A 16,736-nucleotide genomic window follows, 5' to 3' on the forward strand; every position below is an offset into this window, starting at 1 on the left:
TCACCTGTCCCCCTCCCATTTATTCTCCTCTGTGTTGTGTTTGTTAAATGCTATGAACAAAAAACATTGCATTCATCACCCCCCAGGGCAGATCATCACAGGTACAGAGCAGATTGGAGCTTTTACACTCAGAAACTGCCCCTGACCTCACGCTCTGTTGAGGTCAGGGGCAGTTTGGCCATCTGCTCATCCACCCAGACTTTTCTGAGGCACATGAGCAGAGACGCTGCTCACATTCACATCTGCATCAGTTCTTCTGAGTCACAGCTTTACTCACCCTGTTTTTCATGTCATTATCACGGGATCATAAGCAGGAAAAGAGTTGCTGGTAACAAAGTAAACTACTGTGTTCTCTCCAGCAGCTGTTGGACTTTTAAATAATTGGGAGAAGGGAAGAAGGAGAACAACCTTTACTGATATAACTGGAAATGATCCAGGCTTGTGGCTTGTCTTTTTTCTGGTTGCTCATTTCGGTTGAACAGATTTAATGTGTTCACCATTACTATGTGTAGTCTACTAAAGGAAAGACGTCCAGCCTTGCCCTGTAGTAGGTCTTATTGCTTTTGAAATGTGGATATAAATCCATCAAACATGGAGATGGTGTGATGGACACCTGACTTCACTGAAGTCGTCTTTATTCTCCACCATTCTGAACTCCTGTCTTTTATCAGGAGCAAATAAAGACCTTTGAACTAAATATTTTCATACTTCTAAAGTCATCAAAAAGCAGAAAAGGGGGACAATCACCTGTGGGGTAACTGTGGTATATAATGTAGTATCAGCATTTGTGACCTTCAAGATTGCTGGTTCCCAATCTTTATGAATATAGTGCAGTATAATAAAGATAATCTCCAGATAATGTAATGATGGCTCTAAAATGACAGAATATTGTTGAATTTTAAGTATATAAACTAAACGAACCAAATCAGTTACTGCCACCTTAAGTACATTCAATTCACTTTTATTTACATAGCCCAATATTACAACACAGTGGTGTCAATGGGCTTCACACAAGTAATTGTACAAAACATAAATATCAGTTATAAAATACAATAGTTGATTGCTAAACTAAACAGACTAAGCTGGGCATTTTTGCCCTTAGACACTCCTTCTCGGTAAGGAAAAAAAACACGATTCCAGGAAAAAAAAGAAGAAACCTCAGGGATGCCCACATGAAGGAGGGATCGTCTCCCAGGACGGACAGGCGATGTGCCAGGACTGTTAAAGACAATTAGCTTATCTAACTCTACAACTACATGTTTGAATAGTGTAGCTGTAGCAGGTGGGCTTCATCCAGATAGAACCGGGGACGTGACACGAGCCAGAGGCAAGGTGCGGAGCAAGGTCCACAGTCAGGTACAGAAGCACAGACGAGCCAACTGGAATCTGGAATTACTCCCACTCTCCCAGAGGGGAATAGAAAACAGGGACAATGCATGAATTGCACTGCACCAAACAGAGGCATGGAGAACTAAATGATGAATAAATCAAGAATCAAGACTAGAGGATAGGAGAAGTAGATGAGAATAGAGGACAGAACCCCAGTGCACCATAATTTCCCCAGCTTCTAACTTCTAGCAGCCTACTGGCAACTAATTGTTAATGTTATTGAAATGTAATTCAAACGTGTTAATAGTATAAAAAATATATTATAAATAGTATATTATAATAAAAATGAAACCAAAAATGTTGTGAAAATTCTGTAATCAAATTTGATGTCATACAATGTCTGCTAGAATGGGAGAGAAGCCGAACTGGAAAGTGTCTTCTTGTCGTCTATCTACCTTTGAGAAGATGTTTTGGATTTGTTGTCAAGTGATCCAAAGCAACAGGGCTGTTGATGTTTTGGTTACGGCTGAAGTTAACCAGGTTGTTGACATAAAAAACCTTTTAGTGTAACACGATCTTGATTCATGAATCAGATTGCCGTCAAAGTAACAATTCACAGCCCTAATTCCAATGTCTTGGTTCAACAGACATTCAACAGTGTATGGAGACGGAAAGGCGCTTTCTGCAGGTTGTTGTTGTATTGAAATGACACGCATTCACAAGCTCTTCCCTCTGCATTAACCTGAGAAAACTTCTGACCAATCAAATCCATGGGAACACAAAAAGTCCTGCTCGAGTATGGTGTGCCACACAAACTGTGGGAACTGTAAAACCGGAGCTGAGAGGAACAAATGACGTAGTTTAAAAAATGTCTCCTCAGATTCCTCTTAGAGTATGGAAGGCCTCAAAGTGGGGAGGGGGGCAGAGCAGATGTTGAAACTTTAAGAGGGTTGGGTTTAGTGAGTGTCAGGATAGAAGTGTCAAGGCTGAGGTTGGATAGATCCGGAATGACGTCAATAAGATGTTTCAATGGAATGACGTCTACTGTCCGTGTGTGCAGATTGCTGCTCCTTCATGGTAAAATCCAGATCAGACTTCTTGAGTTTTTCATGTCTGGCAGGAACCTGGAATCTCCTATGAGCCAAAGAACTTCTTGACCTATTGGCCTTTGTATTTCAGTTTGAAACCATTTTTAGGAGTTCAAACGACTTTCACAGAGATACATTACAAAGACAAAAACATTTTCTTTTTAACAGAACTCTGGTCCAACGTTTCTTTGATTCACTGGATCTGCTATTCTTTTTCAGTTACATTTTTGTGAGTTAAGATTATATTTTTAGTTTTTAAAAAAAGTGCAGATTATGCCTCTCTTTTCATTACACATTGTTTTTCCAGCTGGCAACACTCACACAGGTCAACCCTTGGAGGATGAATGGTATCTGGCCTCCTTATCTGGCAGATTCTGCACATGAGAGGAAGCTCTGTGTCACATCTGTCCAAAAGGAGGCCACTTATCATGCAGGTCTGCAGAGGGAGAATTGAAAAGATAAGCAGGGAGGTGACGGATGTTTGTGATGAACGTGTCACAGTAAGGAGCAGAGCGGGCATTGGGATGATTACAGCAGTGTCATCAAAAGCTGGAGGAGACTGGATGGAAGCGAAGGAGTAGGGGTCAGGAGTCTAGAAATTACTGTAGCTTAGTGGACCGAGTCTGGGCCGGGTTACATTGTATTTACAATAATTGTTACTGAATATTTTTGTGTCATCCTTCTCCTTTAACTCCGTCATGTTTAATTTTTTTCCAATGACGTAAAAAAATATTAATCAGTGTTTTTTCCATTGAAGGTGATGCTGAATTAAGTGGACCTTTAGCAAAAAGTAGTTTATTTTAAGTGTACTACAAGAGTACTCAGTTTATACTAAAAGTGAGGCAGTATACTTTACTTTTTACATACCATCTATATATCGTAAACTTAAAATGTTCCAATTTAGTTTGAAGAAGTATTCACTTGCTTTACTTTCTACACAACACGTACACTACATGGTCCATAGCACATTTGCAATTCTTTTACTCAAGTATAATTAATAAAAACAATAACTTTTTGCTAAGGGTAGATCTGGATGAAATGGTAGAATCTGATTTGGCGACACAGTGCGAAGCGGTTAATAGAGGCTGTGATTTGGGCTTTATTAAGCTCTGTGAGATTTAGTTCCACGTAGGGCTGCACGATATGAGGAAAACTTGCGATATGCGATATTAGTGATCAATATTGCGATAACGATAAATTTGCGGTAAATAAACAAATAGAAAAATAAACAAAAACATAATTCCCATTTCATTGCAACAGTTTAAAAATTATACTCCAAATGACCCTCATCGACATGGGGGACAAACGTCAGGGTGGCTAACCCTGGTCCTCAAGAGCCTCAACCCTGTCTGTTTTCCAATTCTCCCTAGACTGCTCGATAATGATAACCAAAATCAGGTGTGTTCAGTCAATCAGGATGTGAAATCACTTGAGTCAGCCAATCAACAGCAAGCTGGTTAAGGAGAGCTGGAAAACAGGCAGGGTTGAGGCTCTTCAGGACCAGGGTTAACATAATAGGCCTCCATCTGATTGGTCAACAATGGGAAGGCGTCCATCTGATTGGTCAAAGCATAAAGGGATTTATTTGATGTGTTAAATGCTTCAAGCTGCTAGAAGATTGTTTTAACACATTTTGGGTTTGCGATTTATTGCGATATTCGCCGTCTTTCGCGATATGCATATTGCAGAGCTGGATATTGCGATAACGATAAATTTGCGGTATATTGTGCAGGCCTAGTTCCACGTGTTTGGGCTGAAAAGTGTCCATCAGATATTGTTGGTCATCAGCCACAGTGATAAAACAAACTGTTTTTTCAACACTCTGTACATTTTATTGGAGGAAGTGCAGATGTTCCCGTTCTAATTCATAAAAATTTGAGATTTCTACTGGATTGTTTTAACATTTATTATTAATGAGCTCCTTTCCCAAAGGCACGATAGCATCTGAGCGTCTGCAAAGTCTTTTTTTTACAGATCTAAAGATCTCCTATCAGTTTTTCCAAATCATTTCTAAAGCACTAACTTATCTGACCACAGCGTTTCCTGTGGGAAATTCCCTCTTCTGCTAGTTTCTTGCTCTATCTCATCTATAGCTGCTGTTTTACAGGGTTGTCTGTTATCTGTGAGTGTGAAAACTTTGGACACACCTTTTGAAAGTCATGACTTTGCTTGTAAAGGGAGGAATGTGATGGGAGTTGATGCAGACCTGCATTCACTACTAAAGCTCTGTTGTCCAGCCTTGGAGGGAATTCTTGACTTTTGCGCTCCTCAGTTCCTCATATTTCTAAGATGTTTGATGAGAACTTCCTTGACCAACCTTTAATTATAAGAGATTTATCAAAGACCAGCATATTTCTGCTGTTGATCAATGATGTGTTAAAGCATTTTGGAGACTTTTGGTTTTGTAAAGGAGACTGTTTGCCTGTCACACATTCAGTAATTAGCTCAGCTGGGAGGAAGTTATTTGATGAGTCACCTCACTTTAAGGAGCTTAAGGTGGAAATGCTTTGGCTGAGACTTAAGGAGAAAAAGCTCAGATAAGATTTGAGCTCCACAAACCGAAGGAATACTAAAAAAGGAAGAGTGAAGGAGCTTGAGTTGCTGCTTCCTCATCATCTCCCCCCTCTTTTCCCTTTTGCACACAGTGAAGAAATCTGGAGCAGGAAAGGTTTGACTCAAAGGAGACAGATCTGGATCTGTGATGGCTTTTTTTCAGTTTTTAAAGGTTTCTTCATCGGTGTCTCCATGAGTTTGACCTTTTCCTTGAAAGACTCTGAAAGACCTCTTAGTGCTGACACTTTATGAACAGCTATTTTTTTAACCAGAATACGATCCCGACCAGACAGTTCCACATTCTTCACTGTTCTCCCAACCAGTGATTGGTGAGCCGTTTGAGCAGGCTCCTGCTTATAGTATGACATCTTCTGACCATGAGTTCATATACAAGGTTCCTGGAAGCTGCTTCTCTTTGTCAAAATGGTACCATGCAATGATAGTGCTATCGTGGATGGGGAATTCTCCCTTTTTGGACTTCTAGGTATCATCCAGACTCACTGGACTCCAGTTTCCTGCTGTGGGTTCCAGGATTCAGCCCTTTGGTGTTATTAATAATGGACCTCTGAGGCTCCTGAAAGAAGTATGGCTCTGTGAAGATGAGTCTGAAGTTGTGGTCCTAATGTTGTTTCCGGTCTCCTCACGCCTGTTCACAAACTGTGTGTGGGGCTGTTACGTGTTGCCATGGTGCATCAGCTGCTCCCCTCCTAACAGATTTTTCTCACCTGAGAAAGGAGAGCAAAGGTGGGACACAGGTGAGAAAACATTGAATGAATATCTTGTGTTCATCCTGTCTTCAGTCTGTAAACAAAAGGCTCTTACTTGTTTGATCTTCATTTGCATTATTGGGTGTAATATAACATCAAACTTCATCTGTGTTCTGTCCATTATCTGTATATGAGAACTGGACTGAGTGAACCCTCCCCCCCTGAAGTTCCAACATGGTGCGTCTGTATTGTGAAAAAATTGTGATTGAATTGACTTTATGTGGTTGGAGCAGGAAGTAAACCATTTTCCTTGTATGACATCACACATCAAGTGTAAAATGGAGTGAACCATGGGCGATTTTCTTTTTTATTAATTTGGTTTGTTAGCACTCATAAGATTAATTATTTACCAAATAGGATGACAGTATTTAATCCATCCTTACTACAGTTTATTCAGGTATTATTCTCAAAACAGCAATAGAAGCTACCAGTTAATATTTCTCCCTCCTGTTCTTTTAACCACTTCTTAAAAACTGCTTTTTATTTACACTTTTATATTGTTTAACTTTTAATTGTCGGTTTGAATTAGACTGAAAGAATGTCGTTTTTTTGGGGGACATGTTTATGTCACAAGAACAGGCAGACGGCTGGATCCAAATGCAGCAGGTTTATGAGCTCAGCTAAAAGTCCAAAGCTAAATCAGGGTCATGCAGGCAGGGGTCACTGACAGGCATGAGAGAATCAGAGACGAGGGTCATTTGGAGTATAATTTAAAATATTTTAACTTTTATATAAATTAAACTGTTGCAGTCAAATGGAAATGGTTTTTTGTGCTATTTATTTGTTTATTACAAGTTGTATCGTCATCGCAATATTGATCACTTATATCGCACATCGCAAGTTTTCCTCATATCGTGCAGCCCCAGTCTTCTGACAGTTCAGTACATTTGAGAGAAGTTTCACAAAGACAACAGGGTTTAGGATTACTGGAGTAGCAGTGTTTCAACAGAATCTTGTTCTTGCATCTCGTTCATTTCCGTCTTGTTCCAGTGGCCGGCTAAAGTAATTGAGAGGGACTCAAAGCATGCAATGGTAGTAGCTAGCAAAAATACTGATAGAAAAGTAAAAAAAATAATAAAACATAATAGAATACAAGGTGCAGACTGCAGAGTTAAAACGGGTTTTGGGGCATTTTACTACACAGATGACAGTGACGTTGACATGGAGGTAGTGATTCTCTGGTTCTCTGGGTGCCACAGCACCTGACTCAGATGGGTGACATCTGAGTTGGCATGAGATGCTGTCGTCTCTCATGGGTTATAAGGTTGGCACTTGGCAGCCACAGTAGCGTGAAGGGTCTTGCCCACCGATTATGTTAATTGCTCATTACGGTCTCCTGGGAATCGAACCCTGATTTCCCATGTGCCTGTCTGGTGCCTTCTCAAATTAACAAAATAAACTATATTCTATTTATACATAAATGTGGTTATAATTTAAAAAATCTAAATTGATGAAAGAAAAAATGTATACAAGTATAAATGTTACCACATCCATTGAACCATTTAGTTCAGTTTTATGCAGAACCATGAATTCAAGATCTCTTTGTTCTGCATGAGTCCATGACCAGCTGAGAAGACAGTTCTGTTCTTTTCCAGATGTTGTGAACACACATTCAGTAATGACAGCAGACTTCATTCAGCTGGAAACAAAAGTTTAACCCCTTCATTACCAGACCGTACAGAAGACAGCTGCTGATGAACAACCCTGAGTCTGTTTTTCTGCTGCTTCTGGACTAGGGAACCTGTTGGTGTCTCTTTGTTATCCATTTAAAGCTGCTGGTATAATGAGGCGCGGCTTCTACAGACAGTTATTAGGTCATGGAACCTCAGTGATCTCCTGAATACTGTCTGTTGTTGCAGCAGACCTTTTTTTTTAATGTCAGGGGAACAGTTAAATGGTTCACTGCAGACACAGCAGCTCTGACGTTTATCCAACGATGGTTCCTGAATGCAGGATGGTCAAACAAGCTTGTTACAGAAAAAAATTGTTCCAGTTTCTGGTGGTTTGCCTAAATCACTCTCAACAGTCCAGATCATTATAAGGGAATGGTCTTGTTAAGACAACACATTTGTAAAAATACTGCATTGTTGGCAGGGCAGATGCTTTTATATGATGTGACTTGTCCCAGTGGTAAAATGAGTGTTTTTCAGCAAGCACCACATTGTTGTTTTCCTAAAGACACAATTTATATCAACCACTATATCAGTTCATCCTTTTCTCAGCAGGGTTCACTTAAAATGCAAAGACATGACAAGAAACACAGGTAGAACAAATATACTAACTGTTTATGGAAACTACTTATGCTAAAAGCGATTGCTGAGTGACTACATGTCTGTCTCCAGAGACTGGAGGTGCATAGCTGATGCTGCTCTCCTCATAGGTTTTGTTAAAGTGTGAATCATTTCATTTTATGTTAAAAAAGCTGCTCTTTGAACATGAAAAAGTGAATTTCATGTAACTGATCATGCAGGTCTCCGACGCTACAAATAGGATAAACAGAGTTTCCTGTGGTTTGTATTCAGAAACCATCGTTGAAAAAGCATAATTCACATCTCCACTTGCTGCTACATAAATTAACCTTTACCGAAAAAAATAAATAAAACAGAACCAAGTATCATAATTTGTCATCATCTAATTGAAAGAAAGCCCTGAAATGAGCACTTTCCTGCTGACCTTTCATGCTTCTCATCATCAACTTTACATTTTTAAACCTCTATAGTATGGCAGTATTATGTTTTTGCTCAACAATTTTGCATCATCAGGCAACCTGCAGGTGACCTGCACTGTAAATCAAGCTTGTAGACCGCTCAGTGAACCCATAGAGAGAAAATGCTCATGTACATTTTTTTCCACATGCTGCAGGCGACAGGTTGTAGTGAACTAGACAATCAGAGTGTACCGGGTAGTTTATGAAGACATCCTATGGGCACTTGCATATGAAGTGCACACCCCATGCATGCAACATTGACATGCAGTCAATAAAGAGCCAGTATTCGCACCTTAAGGACTAGAGTGATGCGTAAGGACAATGTCGCCAGCATCACCTGTACATCATAAATGCATATAACTTCCATTAGCCTAAGAAATAATTCACAATATACTCACCACATACATGACAATGGTATGTTCCATTTTCATGACGTCACTTGGGGTAGTCTTACGGGCCACAAGGAAACTGAAAGACACACCTGGGCTCCCCTTAAGATGCAGCTGTGCAGGTCAACCATGCATGGGTGCATGTGACTCTAGTAGTATACTTGAAGTTTTTCCATTTGTTAAAATGAATAATTTAAAATGTTCCATTAGTTAATTGTTGGTTTATAAGCTTAATATCTAAAAAGCTTTTGGATAACACGACCACATCCAGGCTCCATACTGTAAAACACCTTCAATATTTGCTAGCTTCATCCAGCTTTATAGGTTCTTCCGTGTTGGATGCTTTCAGCAGACTGGAGAAGCTGGTCAAAAAAGCCCAGCTCACTGAAGGAGATGGAAGAAAGCAGGATGGTTGTTAAGCTATCATCCCCCTGAACGAATGACTCCCACTGAATGATGGGATGTCATCGCCAATCAGCTCCTTTCAGTGACAGACTGTTACCTCTAAGATGACATTGTAGGTTGTTGCTGCTGCTGTAAAGCTGAACAACGTGAGCTTCTCTTAGTAATCCATTATTATCGTTCCCACTATTCACTTAAAATTGTTTCCAACCTGTGCTGAATTTTTGACTCGTGGTACAATGACTTAATACCTTCTCTCTGAATCAACTTATGAACTTACTTACTAACTTACTTAAAATGTTAAACGTATTTGATTTATCTATGTATTTTTTGTTTTTGTGTTTTTCCTTTGTTTCTTGCTAAAATAGAATGAAATAGACCAATCAATAAATAAATCAGTGTATGATTGTGTAGATATTCGATGTTATATTTCTTTTAAATTGTACATAGTGAGGACACCTGAATGCTGAACTTCTGGATGTTCCTTTTTTATTTAATCATCTTTCTGTCTGTGCAGGATTTGGGCATGGAGTCGACTTCACTGGACGACGTGTTGTATCGCTACGCCAGCTTCAGAAACCTGGTTGATCCCATCACTCATGACCTGATCATCAGCCTGGCCAAATACGTCCACTGCCCCAAGACAGTAAGACGCCGCTCTGTACTGTTCCTGCAGCGACACATCCCACGGGCAAAGCTGGACGTTAACCACAATCTGAACAAAATGTATCCCCAAACCCATGAAACAAACCTGAAAACAACCAGAGGCTAACGTAGAACGCAGAACTTTCTATAACTTTCTACAAATAATGTTCTAGACATCAATGATCTGCAAGAAGTATGACAGATTACTGTACACACCTTGGTGCGCAAACACACAAAATAACACATACACAGACATGCAAAGACAGACACATGCGCACTCACATGTGCACACAGCCACAAACACACGCACACAAACACGCAAACACCTGCACAATAACGCATGCACACACAGACAGAAACGCTCATAGACACGCACACAGCAACACAAACAAGCAAGCACACACAAAGACAAACACAGACAAACATGCACACACTCACAGACAAATGCACACTCGGACACACGCACACCAACATAAACACACAGAGATGCACACACAGACATATGCATGCCAACACACAAACAAATGTACACTTACGGGTGGACACGCAAACACGTGCACGCTCAGACCTGCACACAGACACACAAACACATGGATGCACACAAGCACAGACATGCACACTCACACGTGCACACACAAACACTTTCGTCCTCACAAGTGCCCTTATACACAGTCACGGACACATACACGCCTATAAACACACTCGCATCAACATCAACACACAAGCACACTCAGACACATGCTTGTTTACACACGCACACACTGATGTAGGTCTCTGTGCTGCTTCTATTAGAAGACTTCCTGACTCATTTCTTCTGACACTATGGGGTTATAGAGGAGCTGTAAATGTTTTTGTAGCCGTGCGTGTCCTTGAGGAAATTCAGCTTTGTGTTTGTTCACCCATGTCATGGGGGGGGGGGGGGGGGGGGGGGCAGAGCAACAGCCATCATCCTGGATGAATTATGCAAAGAGGAAGGAGTGTGGATCAAAATTAAAAGCCTGCTGGTTAATTTCAGAGCATTCTCTGATGCGCCAGTACCAGAGGCAAATGAGCAGAAATGACTTTCATTCATCTGCCATAAAAATACATACGAAGCAGAAATACTCTGGTTATATAACATAGAAACGTCAGCATGATGTAGCTCTTCCTGCACAAATATAATGACTCTCTGAGATGAAAGTTGATTATAGTAATTGCTGAGCTCGTGACTTACGTTCATTACATTTCTCTCTCAGCCCCGCCCACATTTTACCTTTTAAACTGATGAGGTTCCTGAGAAAAAAGATTAATTTTAAAGATGAATAAATTCAATAAAGAGTATAAAGGAATATTTTGATGTCAAAGTACTTTGCTTTTTAGCACACGTTTTAGTGAGTGAAAGACTTTTCATGGTGATGAGATCCTGAAAATATTGCGACTATGCGAAGGTCAAACTGAAACTGAACCGCAGTTTTGCTGTCTGGTGTTTTCTGGAAGCTTTCAGTTCTCAAAGACCCTGACAGCTTCTAAAGTCATGGCTCATTTCTCTGAAAGGATAAATCTGTCTGTTTGTTGGAGGCTGAAATAAGAATCCAGGTTTCTGTTATTTATGACTTTAAAATCTAGTAAAAATGAATTTGAGACCATCTTTTTAAGACATTTAGTGATCTCAACATCAAAAATATGTTTCAATAAAGATGTGGTTTATCTTTTTATGTGAACAGATAACGGTGACAGAGATCAGATCCGATCACAGATTCCTGCTACTTCAAATATAGCATCTATATGTCTTTAGTGGTTTTTTATTTTTTCATTAAAAAAACAACTTTTTCATTAATGTTCCCCTTTTTCTGCACCTGATCAATCAGTTGTTGTCTGGGGGTGTTAAGGTGACGGGCCAGATGTTGATCAAGAGGTTCTGATGTAGATCTCCTGTATGATGTTCATTTTCTATCTAGATACAGTCAAAATAAATTCAAATGTACTTTTTATAAATTTCCAAAGGGGAAATTGGAAGTTGTTTAGCACCTTTTCTAACATTTTGGAGGTAATAAGATGGAGGTAAACAAATCATGTTCTCTGTAGATCAGAAAGATTGATGTTTAAAACACATTACTATAATTATTTTAGTGGTTTCAGACACAACCAGACGTGAAAGATGGAAGCAGCAGCAATGTTTCTGCAGGAACTGCTTTCTTAAAGCATCCATAAGAACTTCTGCATCAGTTTTAGACAAAATGTAAATATTTGTGTGAATCATTGCTGTCGGCAGTTTCTGGTCAAAGCTTCTCTGAGCGGCTTTTCCTCGGCTGTGCTGCAGGATCCATGATGGTGTCATGCTGGTGACCTTCACTACAAACAGATCTGAGGTCTTTTAACTCGGACCAAAATGTGTGTTACCTCATTACCTGTAAATGTGTTGCTGTTCATAGGTGCAGTCACTTTTGAGCTCACTTCTGTCTGCCCTGTACAGGAGATCTGAATTGATAAATGCTTAGGAAGACAATGGTACGATGATCATGGCAGGAAAATGCTCCCACGCTGGCAGGAAGGCGGGGAACAGATGCACAAGCCCCACGGGTACCGTGTGTCTGCATAAAGATAACACCTCGTGTGAATCTCTGCCATGTGCTTTCTTCTTTAGAGAAGTTTGAAGCTCATTACAGCTGCAGGCACAGGTTCTCCTCTGATTGTACAGTTTCATTAAACTCAAAGGCAGACACTGGTCCTTCAGGCTTTACATTTTACTGCAGTTCTGGCACTTTTCTGTCTAAGTTATGCTTTTACTGTGAAAGCGGCAGGAAATGCACTGATATGTTAAACCCAATGAATGCAGAAATTCATTTCTATCCTTCTGTTTCCTGTTCAATCTCCCGTGCATTTCCTGGATTTAGTGTTAAAGAGGCACTTCCTCTGTAATCTGTGATAAACTGGACTGAAGCTGAGATCAGACAAATGATCGTTTAAACGTTTGTCTGTGAGGATAAAAACCAAAAAAGAGGATTTCTTTAATACAAAAAGATTTAAAAATAATGAATACACAGACAGCTAATATGTCTTCAGAACAAGGCAGGGGGCTAGAATGATAATGATAACTAGAAGGAGCTGCATTTCCAGAAGAAAATGCAGGGTTGAATGCTGTATTGCTAAATGAAAGCAGAAATATGATGAAGAAGCTGAACATTGTAAAAGTAGAATGTTTAAAATAGGTCAAACATTGTAGAAGGAGTTAAGCATGAAAGCTGAAATTGTTGAAAAAATGGCTGAACTGTCTTGGAAAATCCTGGAATATTTTGAAAAGGTAAACGACCAAAAGTCAAAGGTGAACATTGAAAAAGTAGAATGACCAAAACAAGTCAAAATTTGTAGACGGAGTTAAGCATGAAAGCTGAAATTGTTGAAAAAATGGATGTCCTGTTGAAAATTTGAAGATGATGCTAAAATGGCTAAAAGTGCTAGCATCAGCATCATCAACTGACTCAAAAAAAACCACAAGGTTTGAGAGTATCATATTGGTAAAAGCTACATGTTCTAAGTTGACAGAAAATCCACTTTTTCCAAAATGGCGGCTTTCCTATTGATTTTATCTCCATAGCAACCATTTTATGTTTCGGTCGCCTGGGGATAACGAAAAAACGACGTCAGTTTCAGACAAATCGGAAAAAGTAAACCTTTGGACGTCCTTAGCAACGAAGTTTGTTTGTGAACCACGCCCACATTCCTTATATGTCCAGATCCAGTGAATTTCAATATGTTCAGTTCCACCCATGGATGAAGTTTATTGCAATATTTGCTTCAGATTTTGTCAAAAAATGCCCAGCAAACAGTAGGTTGTGTTGCCATCCCATAATAATTTCATAACGTATGTTGAAGTCCAAAGCCTTGTGAGCATTTCAATGTTTGAACGGTGCCTCTAGCTGAAAGCAAGTTATAATGCTTGAAAGCAACAAAGGTTTTCAAGGATTCTCCATGTATTTAAATGAAGCAAAAATCTTGGAAAATCCTGGAAAATCTTGGAATATCTTGAAAAGTTCAAAGATTTGAAAGACTAAAAGTTGTAGCTGAAAGGAATAAGCTGAAAGGGTTGAACATTGTAATAGTAGAAGGATTAAAATACATGAAAGTTTGAAGAAGTTTAAAATTGCCTCACATTTTGGCACAAAATGGCCGCCAAACTGTAGGTGGTGTTGCCATCCCATAATAATTTTGAACTTTATGTTGAAGTCCAAAACCTTGTGAACATTTCAATATTTGAACAGTGTCTCTAGCCAAAAGAATGTTAAAGTTACAATTGTTTAAAGAAGCAAAGGTGTGGCCAATGGAGCAAAAACATTGGAAAATCTGGGAATATCCAGGAATATCTGGAAAAGTTCAAAGATTTGAAGGACAAAAGTCATAGCTGAAAGGAATAAGATGAAAGGTTTGAACATTGTAATAGTAGAATGGTAAAAATAGGTGAAAGTTTGAAGAAGTTTAAAATTGCCTCACATTTTGGCACAAAATGGCCGCCAAACTGTAGGTGGTGTTGCCATCCCATAATAATTTTTAAACCTTATGTTGAAGTCCAAAACCTTGTGAAAATTTCAATATTTGAACGGTGTCTCTAGCCAAAAGAATGTTAAAGTTACAATTGTTTAAAGAAGCAAAGGTGTGGCCAATGGAGCAAAAGGATTGGAAAATCTGGGAATATCCGGGAATATCTGGAAAAGTTCAAGGATTTGAAGGACCAAAAGTCATAGCTGAAAGGAATAAGATGAAAGGGTTGAACATTGTAATAGTAGAATGGTAAAAATAGGTGAAAGTTTGAAGAAGTTTAAAATTGCCTCACATTTTGGCACAAAATGGCCGCCAAGCTGTAGGTGGTGTTGCCATCCCATAATAATTTTAAACCTTATGTTGAAGTCCAAAACCTTGTGAACATTTCAATATTTGAACGGTGTCTCTAGCCAAAAGAATGTTAAAGTTACAATTGTTTAAAGAAGCAAAGGTGTGGCCAATGGAGCAAAAAGATTGGAAAATTCAGGAATATCCGGGAATAAATGGAAAAGTTCAGGGATTTGAAGGACCAAAATGTCATAGCTTGAATAAGATGAAAGAGCTGAACATTTTCATAGTCGAACGGTTAAAATAGGTGAAAAATTGTAGAAGGAGTTTAACTGTGAACTTCTGAACGAAAAATTCTCCATGTATTTCAATGGAGCAAAAATTCCCGGAAAACCTGGAATATCTTAAAAAGTACAAGGATTAGAAGTACCAAAAGTCATAGCATTAATAAGATGAAGGAGCTGAAAATTTTAAAAGTTGAATGGTAAAAATAGGTTAAAAATTGTAGAAGGAGTTAAGTGCCGAAAAACGGCGGAAGATAGGTGGAAGAATAAATAAAGAGAAACAGGAAAACAAAGGGTTGAATGCTTTACAGCATTCAACCAATTATTAATAATGATGACATGCAGAAGTAAACACGAATTCCTCCATGTTTGAGTTTAAGTCGGTTTAAAAAGGGACCTGGAGATCAGGATTCTAAAGTAAGAAGATGTGAGATCCTCCATACTAATCCTAATGCTGAGCCTGCAGATTGGGATTGACAGGGATTTTCTATAGAAGCATGAGGAATGTAAAGCAAAGGGAGTGCCTCATAAACCAGGGGTTTTGAAAATATACTTCACACAATTGGCTATAAGTGAGACCTGGACTAATAATAGTTAATAATAGTAGGTGGAGCCCGCCTGCCCCTACTGTACAACTATTTAAACGTTTGATTGATAGATTTGGTGTAGCCTGCTTTCAAGTGGTAGGGGTGATGGACTCAGATCGGATCAGGCACGGCTTATTGATGATGTCTGACTCCAACATGGCTGCAACAGAATTGACTTCATTTGGTGGGAGCCGGAAGTAAGCCACGTTCTATGGATGACGTCACACTAACTCACTCCAGTTCTCGGGTACAGTCAGTGGTTCGTATGCAGGTTATAAAGAAGACGCCTAAAATACAGAAACCATCTGTTATGCTTTGGTTTCTATCAGGGTTTCTATCAGTGACCTCTCCCTCCTGAAATCCAAGATTGTCTGAACCCAAAAACTAATGTTTTGAAGGTGGAGACCATGATACCAGTACAAGTTGCAGGTTTTTTTTTTTTTTGCAAGGGGTGTGACTTATACTCCACTTATATGTGATTCTAAAACATTTTTAATATTGGTTTGTGTATTTGTTATTTTCCCACTAACCACCAGTAGAGTTCTTCAAAATAAATAATAAAAATCAAAATAATAATAAATTCTATGTAGCGATGACGCTAAAAGCTTTACGGTTGCTTCAAAATCAATTTTTCAGGCAAACATCTTGTTCACATGAATTAAGTCAATGTTGCCAAATTACTATAACAACTATACACTTCTTATGCATCTTAAGGTTAGAGTTCAGATTTCAGGCATGATGTGATCAAGAAAACTACTAATCAAGTTAACAGGTTCCTACAGAGAAGTTTCTACCAAAAATGGCCACAGCTCACACAACACCTCCTCTGTCTGCTGGGCTCCTCATTCCAGAAACAGCACATGATGCATCGTCCCACACATTCCTTCTCTTCCTGCTGTGTCTGTCTGTTCATACACTCTTGCTGTCATTGTGTGGCTGCACTTTGTTTTTGCTCATCGACCTGCCGTGTTGTGTAACATTTTTTCTAACATGTGAAGATTCTGTTTTTAATGTTCAGTTTCAGAGATCCTTCTGTTGATAACTGAGTCTGGAAAACAGAGAGTTGATTCTCATTTTGTTCATGAACTCTGCAAGAGTGCTGCAGGATTATTCACTCATTTCATAAAGGGATAAAGACACTGGAGCATTTCAGCCACATCAATAGATTAATCAGAATTTGTT

The 16,736-nt window shown here is 39.2% G+C and overlaps 1 protein-coding gene across 9 annotated transcripts in view; it reads left to right on the forward strand.

Annotated features, from left to right (window-relative positions):
• The window catches only part of lrrc75a (leucine rich repeat containing 75A), a 49,387-nt gene that overhangs the window by 3,151 nt on the left and 29,500 nt on the right, over positions 1 to 16,736 (forward strand). For all 9 annotated transcript variants that reach the window (XR_013659622.1, XM_078956521.1, XM_004075781.5 and 6 more), the window contains one exon: positions 9,753 to 9,881. Coding sequence is in view for 8 of the 9 variants with exons in the window: in XM_078956521.1 (XP_078812647.1) it covers positions 9,753 to 9,881 (129 nt within the window). In the remaining variant the exon portion in view is untranslated. The remainder of the gene's footprint in view (positions 1 to 9,752; positions 9,882 to 16,736) is intronic.

Source organism: Oryzias latipes, chromosome 13 (genome assembly GCF_053564925.1).
Source record: "Oryzias latipes strain Hd-rR chromosome 13, Olatipes_Hd-rR_3.1".
Classification (NCBI taxonomy): domain Eukaryota; kingdom Metazoa; phylum Chordata; class Actinopteri; order Beloniformes; family Adrianichthyidae; genus Oryzias; species Oryzias latipes.